We start from the raw sequence: 12,967 nt of genomic DNA, 5'->3' as shown, positions 1-12,967 counted from the left end.
TGTTGCACCAAAACATTCCAGATAAAGTGTACCAAAGGAAATCATCTGCACAACATTTTTAAATTGTACATAGCTTTTTTACAATTGTGTACTGTATTTTTACTATGCATGTAAAGTGTACTGGGTTTAAACCCAATACACTTTACCAATAACCACACAGCCAACATCAAGCATGTTGGCTGTATGGTTAGGTTTGTCTGGTATTCTGTTAGGTAAATGAACAATTTGAGTGCGGTCATTAGTAATTGCAAAAATCTCGGCATCTCAACCAGCTGGGTCCATATGACTGGAAAACGGAAGCCAGCTGGAATTGTGAACCTTGAAATCACCAAGGAAAATTAACTCGCTGTCAAGTGACAAGTAAAGTTGGACCAGAGAAAGTAAAGTTTTAAAAAATGGAAGTCAAAGAGTTCCAAGTGATTAGTTGAGTTGTGAGAACGATAGAGGCAACAGATGAATTTGACAGAATGTTGTAGAGAAATTTTAAGCCAGATAAGATCGAAAAGAGAAAAATCCAAATTACTAAATCTCTGACAGGGAATATCAGAGTAGACATATGCACAAGTACCATCTTTGAAGCGAAAGGAATGATACAGCGAATAATTCGGAAACTGAGATGAGAAGTGGTTGAATCAACCGATAATTGAAATTCTGTCAGGAAAAGTACATGAGGTTTGGGAGACTAAGTGGAAATGGACACCATTGAGATTAGAACAAAGACCACGTTTATTTGTAAAATGAACAAGGAAATGTTCGAGAGGTTTAGATCTTTTCATAAATAAGTTTGCTCTATTAGTTTGACAATTTGATGTATTCGGTAAGAAAAGGTGGGGGAGGACATGCTGTATGAAGTAATGAAATATTTGGATATGGTGTACACATGGTATAAATAACTTAATAGAATTGCATTAGATAGGAGTTGTATTTCTAGGCTTATAAAAAAAATTACTTTATTTATATGCAGAAATTTTGGTTTTAGATTGAAGTTCAAATTCGGCTTAATCCTAGAGCAGTAACAGATGAAGAGAGCATCTTGAAGTTCAGCATGAAAGCAAATACGTAAGTATATTAAAATATGGAAATAAATAGTTTAAAAGCTATAGAATATCATTTTTAGTTATTACACCTATATCAATCATATGAAAAATAATCATTAAATAAAACAGAATGATCTTACTGAATGATCTTACCTATAATTAATAACGATCAAAGCTAAAATGCTTCTGGGTGTCATACTGTGAAGTTGGATTTGTTGTATTGTTGGAAACTGTAACAATATGACACTGTAAATGTGAGGTCACATTTATGCTATATCATATTTACGCTTTAATCAGTTCCAGTGGTTCCAATGTAAACTTTGTGTATTCTTTAGCATATTTCTACAGCTTGTCTATTCATTTTATAAATATGACAGTTTATATACTAGTCTGTTTAGGTTTAGCAGCTATAAATGGTCTCAACCTATTAGGATTAAAGTTCCCTGGAGACAATTAAAAACTTATAATGCAGCAGTTGGAGACATACTTGATTGTGGTGCTCCTTGTATTGAAATACCAAAAATAAATAAAAAAATAAAATAAACAACCCTAGTTAATTGAAGTAAGAGTAGCATGCAAGAAATGAAATAGCACTGAAACAGTGTTTCATATGAATCTTTATGTAATGTGGGAGAAATGAATTTTGTGTTTACAAAAATGTGAATAATAAAAATTACATTATCACTACAGTTCAAAGCATTCTACAAAAAAATTCACATAGTACATTGTTCACTCATGATTATCACAGAACTTGTTCATACAGTGGGACATTCATTATACAGTTCTGCAGTGTTTTTATTTTTGTATAGCATTTGTTCTCTGCCATTTTCAAACATAGTATTCACTTTTCGCCATCATGTACAAAAATAATGCTTACTTTTACGTATGCAAATCATTGTCATTTGATCACATTTCATTATGCTTTAAATATCAGACTACTGGTTGTAAAGTTCTCTAGAATAGTTGTGATGCAGGAATATTCTTGTTCATTCCCTTGCAATGAGAAGAGAATATGTGATTCTCTTGTAATTCAATTCATTGCCATCTGCCACTAGTTTGGAGAGGTATGGGTTTGATTCCCATTGATGACTAGAGGAATTTCTATAGTCTTCAGTTAAGTCTAGTTAACTGATCTCAGCTAGAGGGAGTAGTGCTTTCCTCATGAGTTATGGTGCAGTTTTCAGTCTGCACAACATGCAAAATAGCCTACACTTCTACAGACAAATGCACAAATGGATGTAAGAAACAAGGTCCAGTGCCATTAAAATAATAATTTAAATTTTACTGATCTGATGTGGTGCAGAGGGAGGGGAGAAAGGAAGGAAGGGGAGGCTCAGCATAATTCAGGAATGGCGATGGTTTGGAAGCTCTCAGTCAGTGAGAGCTGTTTCAGATCATTCTAGAATTCATGATAAATGTTATATATATATATATATAAGGGATTATTATTATTAGTGTAAAATATAGTAAGTAGATATTTATTCTTAGAATTAGACTAATGAAAATACGGTGTATCCTGGGAGCGATATATGTGTTGACCGAAAAAGGGGGGGGGGGAGATAGGAAACGAAATTAAAATAAATATAACAAAGGAAAAAATAAATAAACCAAATGGAATTTTGAAGAGACGACCAAGGTGGAAATAGCATTGCGGTGTCATTCATAATTTTAGTGTCTTCTTCAGAGGTCATCCACCAAAATAATGAAAAAGACAGCAATGTTCTTACTTCTGTTTCCGACATGTTCTGTATGTCAGGATACACGTGCGAAAAAACCACGTGGTAAATCTAGTATAAATTTTGAATATAATTTAGAATAAAGTTAGCCAGTACAAAATTATGTTGACAAAGTAATACATACAGATCATGGATGACCTTACAGAAATAAGTAGAACGATATGAAGGTGGAAAAACCAAAGAAACAAAGACTTTGTTTCTTTGGTTTTTCCACCTTCATATGAGAGAGAGAGAGAGAGAAAGAGAGAGAGAGAGAGAGAGAGAGAGAGAGAGAGAGAGAGAGAGACTGCTCTTTGTGGAGTAATGATATTAGTGGAGTCCACAGGGTTTGGTGTTGGGCCTATTGTTGTTTTCTGTATTTATTAATGATATTGATGAGGATATATCAGGCTTAATGTCTAAGTTTGCAGATTATACAAAGGTTAGCAGGGTGGTTAATGACATTAATGAAAATATGCTGCTGCAACAAGATCTAGTAAAATTAGGCAGGTGGGTTGAGAAATTGCAATTGAAGATTAACATTCAGAAATGCAAGGTACTACATAAGGGTGGCAGTAATCCCAGAGTAACGTATCAACTGTGTGGTTACTACCCTCAGGGTAATGGAAAATGAAAAGGATCTGGGTATAATTGTGCATTTTGGTATGAAGTTCTCCAAGCAGCATGGACAGACTGTCAAAACAGCTCATGGGGTTTTATTAATGATATATAGGAATTTTGCTAGCAGGGATAAGGGAGGTAACTATCCCATTGTATAATGCAATTGTCATGCCACATCTTGAATACTACATGCAGATCTGCAGACAGACCTCATTTTAGAAAGAATGTAGTGCTGCTGTAATGGGTAGTGATGATGAATAATTCAGTGAATGTATATATCGATTTTATCAGATATTCAACAGACAGCCCGTTAAGATTTGCCTTTTGAGTTACAAGCAGACTTCAGCACTATACAACATACAGGTAAATGGATCTGATGTGTATTTCACTGGGTAGCAGTATTAGAACCACACAACAAATTTTGTCTCAGAAGCCAAAAACTTATTGCTTTTCATTGGAAGTGAAAAGAGAAAAGAAATTTTGAGTTAAAGACTAGATCCTTAATGAACTAGCAACAGAATTTGTGGCAGTAAATATTCAATTACTACTAATTTTCTTATATGTAAGGTCTGTTTTAAAAGATTATGGTGTGATTTTTCTGCTTTAAACTACAAAAGTTTTTTATTATGTACCAAAATAAAAACTTTATATTCCATTAGATCCTGCACCTTGCAATAACTGATTTTTCCATCAATTCATATATGCTCCACGACAAGATATCAATAAGTACTAAAGTGTGTGAGAATGATTGTGGAATTCAGTTATAGTGAAAGTTTCTTCTCTTTGTGGAAGCAAAGAGCTCTCCCACTAATTTTCTTTTCACAATCTGCTGTGGCAGATAGTATTATTGTCTAATTTTTATGAATTTTTTTTTTAAACACAACATGATTAGAGGATGCTAGATAGATTTCAGAGTAAAGATTTCAGATAAAAGAGTAAAGATTAAAGATCAGAATGAAGATAAAAATGTTTTCTTGTTTAATTAATTATATAGTTCCCATGTTTATATAATCAGGTTATCTTAAATGAAAAAATAAGAATAAATACAGAATAAAAATTAAGCAGGTAAAATAAAAACTTTAATTATTATTATGGGCAAAATGTATTATTGAAATTTTTGTTTTTCTGAGGCACGTTTTTTCATTAAAATTGAAGAAATTAATTTGAAAAGATTTGAGAAAATATTAGTTAATTTGAGTTTTTTTTTTTTAATGTGAAGTATAACATTTATTTCTGTTGTAAATGTAGGACCAGCAAGGAAATTACACCTCAAGAAGACACATCAATTACAGTTAAAATAGTTAGAGTAGCAGAGGTAGAAATAAGAGGGTAAGTTTATTTAGAATTTTCATGTTAATTAATCAAAAATGGGCTAAAAATTTCCAAATAACTTGTCCGTTTCCACAAGATCAAAATTCTTAGGCCTCGTGCCAGTACTCTCGTAGCATCAGTTTAGCAAATGTGGTAAAGTAAATTTTTTTCTGCTACAAACATTAGGACTATTGTATTTACTAGACAGTTTAAATCTTGTCAGCTACAAGAATATGGACAAGAAAACACAAAATCAGCCTTTTTCATAATTTTGAAAAGGCTAAATAGCATTAGCTGTTTTATAATTTTAGTGACTGATTATTTTACCTTTGTTTCAATTAACCGTAACTACTGGAATTGTGTTTTTTTTTTTTACATTTTATTATTTATTTTTTTCAGTAATTGTTGGTGATGTTTTTAATGTGGTGATTTAATTTGTGTGTTTTTTTTTTATCTTCAGAGCATCAAGTCCAGAACAAGTATTTTATGGAGGAGATCTGAAGGTCACAAGTGATATTAAATTTCAAGAAGATGTAGGAAGTGAAGTGGTTCATACGTATGAGGTATTTTACTGTTGTAATGCATTTAGATTTATTTTTTAATATGTTATTTTATTTTATCCTAGAATATCGATTGTAATACTTTACACAAGATTATTATTTTTACACAAATTTTTACACTGAAATATGTTAAGGGCTTTAGCCTCAGGCTTCAAGAGATTTAGACAATGTATAGGTTAGTGCAAATGCATCATATTAGTATGTAGCTAAACTCTGAATTAGCAAAAATATGCAAAAGCGGCATTGTTTAAGTTATATCTCATATTGTGAATACCTTCACAATGAGTTGCCCTGATATTGCACTACTTCGAATAAGTAACGCTTCACCAAAGGAGAAGACTGTTGTTACTTATTCTCAGCGGATACCACCACCACCCAGATGGCACCATTTCGGGACTATTTGGCCCTTCTTCGGAAGGTGAGTAGTTACTCTAGTGAGGCAATGTTTGTTTGTTTGTTATTTGGTTTTTAGGAGCATTAGCTGTTGTTACTTATGTAGAAGCATAGTACATGCTTCTTGATGTTGTTGTTGTTATTTGGTTTTTAGGAGCATTAGCAACTAAGGCCATATTCTCCAGGGATATGCGGTAGTCATTCCCTGACTTTTCCGCATCCTCCATATTTGGTGGTCACGGGCTCAAACCCCAGTCTAATCAAGAAGCATGAGGCGCCTCCGTAGCCAGGTGGGAAGGAGCAGCAGTGCATAGCACACGCTTCTTGATTAGACCGGGGTTCGAGCCCGTCACCACCAAATACGGAGGATGCGGAAAGGTCATTCAGGGAATGACCACCGCATATCCCGGAGCAATATGGCCTTAGTTGCTAATGCTCCTAAAAACCAAATAACAACAACAACATCAAGAAGCATGTACTATGCTTCTACATAAGTAACAACAGTCAAGAAGCATGTACTATGCTTCTACATAAGTAACAACAGTCTTCTCCTTGGTGAAGCGTTACTTATTCGAAGTAGTGCAATATCAGGGCAACTCGTTGTGAAGGTATTCACAATATGAGATATAACTTAAACAATGCCGCTTTTGCATATTTTTGCTAATTCAAATTTGTCTAATCAAGAAGCATGTACTATGCATTGCTGCTCCTGCCCACCTGGCTACGGAGGCGCCTAGTGATGCAATGATGACAAAACAGTTATGAAGTATAACTCCACAATATGAGAGATGCCTGATGGTGTATAATATAAATTAAGACTGAAATATGTTAAGGGCTTCAGCCTCAGGCTGCGAGAGATTTAGACAACATACAAGTTAGTGCAAATGCATCATATTAGTACACAGCTAAACTCTGAATTAGCAAAAATATGCAGAAGCGGCATCGTTTAAGTTATATCTCATATTGTGAATACCTTCACAATGAATAAAGAAGGATTTCATCTGACAGAGCTGCATATTATCATACCTGCCGAAGGGCTAGTTTGAAAGGCTTTGGGTCTATGCTAGTAAGCTACTACCAAATGAAATACAGTCGGACCTCTCTTTAACAAACTTCTATAAAGCAAAATTTTCTATGTAGCAAACTTTTTTTGATTTCCCCGTGGTCATTACATTGAAAATAGTTTCCGAATAATGAAGAAAATTTCCATATAATGAACTGATTTTGAGAGACCTGGGTACGCGTTGTTCACACCTCTGGCCTCTAGGCAAAAAGATGATGCTGTAGAAAGCACGAATTAATACCTAAAAGGATTAAGCATTGATCCTTTTAGCTTTTAATAGCTAAAGGCTTTAATTCCATGAGTTAAGAGCTAAAACATTTTACAATTTAATGGTGCCTGTAAAACCCTGCAGGAGGAAACTGGCCAACCATGGCGTGGAATAGAAAAAGATGGAAGTTTGGGAGAGGCCTTTGCCCAGCAGTGGGTCAGCTGTAAAACCTATACAACTTATACACTACTATGCCGAGAATCCAAATAGTCAGCTGTCCATAGCCATTGGCAAAGATTAAGGCATGTTCCCGATGCGGGCATTGGCTTGTTTTCAACCTATTTTCTACCTTAAGCAGCCTATCAGAGTATTAGGAGAGAGTGATTTTCATTTATCTCGGAAATTCATCTGTTGTTTTGAAGAAATGAGTCATCCCCACTTTCGCTAAATTTCACCTGTTTCTGTTTAAGTGGTAGCTACAAGTAGTCCCTAATTTCAGCTTTTTTTAATTGCTGTGCAAGTAACCTTACAGTGTCTAAGAGGAAATCCTTGGGTGTAGTGTGAAAAAGTGGAAATGCTTTGTAGTGTAGATTACGGCGTTAAAGAAAAAAAAAGAAATTGCTTTAAATTTGATGTCCCTGCTAGTAGTGTGTCAACCATTCTGAAAAACCCTGTTTCAACTCTCAAACTGTTTGAGGAAATGGGACCTAGTTAGAAGAGTGCAAAATTATGCCTTTGGGAAGATGTAGATGAAGCAGGTTTTAAGTGGATGAAGTTGATTTGAGATCAAAACACTGATATTGAGGGTATTAATAAAAGAAAAGGCTATGTATTATGCACCTTTTCTGGGGCATTAAACATTACAAGCCAGTTCTGGTTGGATGGACAAATTTAAAGAGCATCACGGCTTACTCGAAAAAGTTATTACTGACAAAAGTGGAGTTGCAATCGAAGAAGACTATACTCATTGAAAAGAAACAGTTTTGAAAAAAAATTATGGAGGACTACGAGTCCAAAGACAAGTTGATGAAACGTGTAATTTTTAAATGTTTGCTGAACAAAGACACCAACTTTTAAAGGTGATAAACGTTTAGGTGGTAAAAATAGTAAGGAGAGAATGACACTCTTGGTTGCAAATGAAAAACTGAAGCTTTTGGTAATAGGTAAAAGTAAACAATCTGATGTTTCAAAGGAGTAAAGTTGTTAGAGTTGAACTACAACAAAAAAACCTTGAATGACGAAAAACGTTTGAGCAGTGGATTTTAAATTTCGATAAAAAGATGATGAAAGAAAACAGAAAAATCATGTTGATTGTCGACAACTGCTCCTGCCCACCTTCACTCAGTAATTTCGAAAATTACAAGTGTGAAGCTTGTTTTCTTCCTTTTGAATAATTCATCTTGATTGGAGCCAATGAACTAAGGCATTATTAAGAATTTGAAAATGCACCACCAAAGGTGCATACTGAAAAAAATTATACTGTGAATAGAAACCAATCAACCAACCTATAGATTCTGTTATAGATTTGTGGATGTGCATATCAGAGTTGGCAAAAGCATGGAGTTAAGATGTGATGGAAACAATGATTAAGAATTGTTTCACAAAAGCAGGTTTTGCTAAAATGCTAATTAACAGAGATGAGAGGGATGAACTACTAGAAGACATTAAGAAATCTAGGGGAAGAGTTCCAATTTAGATTTGATCAGTGGAGAAATTGTTTTGACGAATTTTTAGGAGTTGATAATGAAGTCATAGTAGCTGAATATCCAAGTGACTCCAACATTTTGGAGAGTATTTAAAGAACTAGTGACAATATTGATGATGAGTTGGTTAAAAATGAGAGCAATATTAAACCTTCCAAACAAATGTTGACAGCATTTGAAACTTTGCATTGAGGCCTTCAGTGGGAAGAAAATGTAACAGAAAATATATTTGAGTGTTTAAAGTTTAAACAAATGTGAACATTTTTATGAACAGTGTACAGTAGAAATCCAGTGTATAACAAAAAATAACCAAATATTTTACGACATAATTCTTAAAAGTGTGCTAATAAATTGTGGGCATCATGTAAGTAGTCATTTCTTAATATGTATGTATTAATAAATTGTTTTAAAATGTTAGAAAATTTATTCAAACACTTATTTCCCATCTTTTATTATATTTCTGAATTTACAGTATTTTTCATTGTTGAAAAGGTCATATTTCTTTATAACGAAATTTCTGTATAGCGAATTTTTTCAAGGGAACAATCGATTTCGTTATATAGAGGTCCAATTGTATTTTCTTTCTTGTTTATACTCTAGCATGACCACCAGGTCAGAGGAGTTTTCAATAAATATTGAATACAATCATTAATCATATTTAGAAATCATGGACTTGAACCATGGTCCATGGTCCACTCATGTGCCACTGCACTCTCGCTCTTGTTCACTCAGCTTTGATATACTCTGTGAAGTCAGAAGTAAAAAAAAAGCATGAGAAGAACTTCTCATGCAGCAAATTAGAAACAAGATCACCTCAGCAAGCTATATGTACTTTTGTAAGTGATTCCAAAAATTATTTCTTTAAATCTCATTGCTGTGCAGTATTATGTGAGTACAATGGAGAGAAAGATATGCACTACATACTGTATAATAACAATTACTGTACTAAAAAAAATTGAGGTAGAGATTAGTTTCCACAGATTCTCTGGGTAGCCATCATGGTGTGTGGGTAGACACATCATTAATCTTGAACAACTGATCAGAACTTGGTCAGATAATTGAAATTATTATAATTACAAAAATTCCTTTCTGTTCCAGGAAACAGAGTACAACTATCAATCATTACTTACTTGAAACCTTTGCCTTGAAACTATTAATGTCCAAATCCATAAATATTTCTTGCATGAATTGACCAAATATAAAAAAAAAAACAACCAGATGAAGCCAGATAAAAGTATAGCCAATTAAACTATGACTTGGTAATTTTGAAAAATATGCTAAAATCATGTGTGTGCATGCACAATCATGTGCACATTAAAATCATGAAAATAGTGAGTTATCCCATTATTATGCACTCAGTTTTAAATACCTACAAATGCAAAATTTTATTAAAATGAGTACAGAATTTCATTAAAATTGTAACAGATCTAAAATTTTAACAGAGTTCTGCAGAAATGCTTTCATTCTTTTTAGTATGTTTGGTGTGCAATCCTATGAAGAATATGTTCCTGAATGGTGCAAATATAGTTCTCAGCATTTTAATACTTTCAACATGGTATATGTGAATTGTTTGCATGGTGCGCTATGGCTATAGATGCCAATGAGCCTAAAAAAATTTCCAAACAAACAAACGATTATTTGCATAAAGCTTATTCTTGAGTGCCTCCTCCATCCGGATACATTAGCAAGGGCACATGATGCAAGAAAGTAAAGTTATATAGCATCAGCCAAAAAAAAAAAAAAAAAAAAACAACAACAACAACACACACACCCCCTTCTCATTTCACCAGTCCACTCACTCCAAATGTTTGTCTAGTTCTGTTTAAGCCATCAACTTCTACAACAACAGATTGAAGTTTGTTCCAGCATCAACACACCCCTCGATAAAGGAAAACTTCCATACATCTATCCTACACTGTCTTCCCTCAATTTAAATTTATGCTCTCTCAGGCAATTACTTTGAACAAGAGCAAGAATCCCATCAGTATTAAGCATGCTCAAACCATTCAGGAAATTATACAGTTCAATCAGATCACCTTGCAGGTCCCTAGTCTACAGACACTGTAATTTGAAAAATTAAAGCCTTTCTTTGTAAGAGCAACCCTTTGTTTCATTCACTAATCATGTTGCCCTTCTCTGTACTTGTTCCAACAGCTCTACATCCTTCTTAAAATGAGACCTCCAGACCTGTATACAGTACTCAAGATGTGGCCTGACCATTGCCTTATACAAGGGAATAATCACCTACTTATCCCTGCTAGAAAAATTCCTGTATATTATTGGCAAGACACCATGATCTCATGCTACTCTTGCAGATCGTCTGCACTGCTCAGAAAACTTCAGATCTGCCTGCACAATTACCCCCAGGTCTTTTTACTCTCTACCACTGTCAGTGTAGTACCACACAGTTTATACATTACTCTGGGATTACTGCTTCCCACATGCAGTACTTTACATTTGTCAATGTTAAACTTCAGTTGTCACCTCTCAACCCATCTGCTCAACCTTTCTAGATCCTGTTGCAGCAGTGTACTGTCATTGGTATCATTAACAACCCTGCCAATCTTCGTATTGTTGGACATTAAGCCTGATATACCATCATCAATATCATTAATGAATACAGAAAACAACAATGGACCCAACACTGAGCCCTGGGGGACTCCACTAATAACATTAGTCAACGAAGAGCAGCTTCCATTGATTACCACTCTGTCTTCTCCCACTCAACCATCCCTTTATCCATAGAAGCAATTTGCCTCCAGTGCCACACTGTTCCAAATTGTGCAGCAGTCTTCCATGTGCAACAGTATCAAAAGCCTTTCTAAGATCCAAATTATTTTTTGCATCATAGTATCCAATCAAATTGGTCAGACAAGACTTCCCCCTTAACAAACCCATGCTGTCTAATCTATAACTGAAGTCTTGTCTAGATGATCCTGCAGTGCTTCTTTAACCAGTGCCTCCATTAATTTTCCTGGAACAGAAGTTAAACTAACAGGTCTATAATTACTTGTGTCAGCCTTTGATCTTCCTTTGTGAATTGGGGTCTCATTTGCACTTCTCCAGTCCATGTGTATCTCCCCTGAGTCCAAGGAAGCTCTCATCATTATGGCTAAGGGTTTTCTTACTTCCTTTGCTGCCTCTTTTAATATAACTGGATAGATCCCATCCAGCCCAGGTGCCTTTCTTATGTTTATCTTCAACAATTACTCTTCCACTTTCCTCTCAGTTATTACAAAATCACCTAGCTCACTGCTAGAGTTTAGTTCACCTATGGCATTCCCCTCCCTGAATAACTCCTCATGTGTGAATGTAGATGCTAAATACTCATTTAGTTTGATGTTTATGTGTTTCTTAACTAACAGCATAACCCCTCCTCCCTTCCTATCCTATCTATCCTTCCTATACACATTGCACTCCCCAAATTCCAGTTCTGCATTCCTTATATCTGTGTGACACCACGTCTCTGATATCCCAACAATATTTGCCTTTGATGTTTTGACCAACATCTCAAATTCATCAAATTTATTTACCAAATTCCTAGCATTGGTGTACACGTAAGTATACATGCACCTATTCCTATTCTTAGCTACCCTAACACAACCAATGTGTTTCCTTGTACTGCAATGACTCCCAGCAGTCTCTGAAATCTCCTGTTCTATTAGTCTGTGTATCCCCCCAAAGCTAGCAGTACTCCGACCCACCTAACACTGCCTCGATAGCATCCGTAAATATTCTTGCACCCTTTCTATTTAATTGTATCCCATCCCTGTAGAAGCAATCTCTCCTGTGTATATTTGTGCATTGTTTTAGTTTACGTAGAAAAATTCTGTATTATTAGGTATATGTAGTTTATTTACTGTTGAAGATATCTTTGTGATTAGTCGTACAAATTTGTAAAAACTTTATTTTAGTTTCAGATATATTTACCTGTAATATAAAATGTGTATTGTTTTATGTTTTTTTTATTCATTCTGTGACGTAAGAACATAGTGCAAAAGTGACTTTGTAGAGGATGAGTTGCACTGAATAGATTAATTAAATTAGAGGTTATCAAGTAAAATTTAACATTACTAGTTTATAATGAGCAGTAATTTTAATATCCTCTATTTAAAAATGTACTGTATTTGCTTTCCATAGTTAGTATACAGCATGAATACCAACATGAATGCATATATCATGAATACTTCAAATGTATGAATCTCATGTTACCACAAATTCATGGTGTAAAAACGTGTGCCCAGTTTCATATGTGAGTCCCAAAATGATAAACTCTTCTGAATGTATACAACTTTCCTAGAATCATGAATTAAAAATTCATTAATTTTTCCACTTTCATTTATACATATTTATTGG

At 34.4% G+C, this 12,967-nt stretch overlaps 1 protein-coding gene across 1 annotated transcript in view; it reads left to right on the top strand.

Annotated features, from left to right (window-relative positions):
- Positions 1-12,967, top strand: part of LOC150091168 (integrin alpha-PS1-like) — a 552,996-nt gene that overhangs the window by 441,490 nt on the left and 98,539 nt on the right. The window contains exons 17-19 of the mRNA XM_090388878.1: positions 980-1,059; positions 4,622-4,702; positions 5,145-5,247. Of these exons, the coding sequence (XP_090245004.1) occupies positions 980-1,059; positions 4,622-4,702; positions 5,145-5,247 (264 nt within the window). The remainder of the gene's footprint in view (positions 1-979; positions 1,060-4,621; positions 4,703-5,144; positions 5,248-12,967) is intronic.

The sequence above is a fragment of the Mastigoproctus giganteus genome, chromosome 1, assembly GCF_048544385.1.
Source record: "Mastigoproctus giganteus isolate SK-2022 chromosome 1, ASM4854438v1, whole genome shotgun sequence".
NCBI classification, from domain to species: Eukaryota; Metazoa; Arthropoda; class Arachnida; order Uropygi; family Thelyphonidae; genus Mastigoproctus; species Mastigoproctus giganteus.
This window is presented reverse-complemented; position numbering and strand designations above follow the sequence as displayed.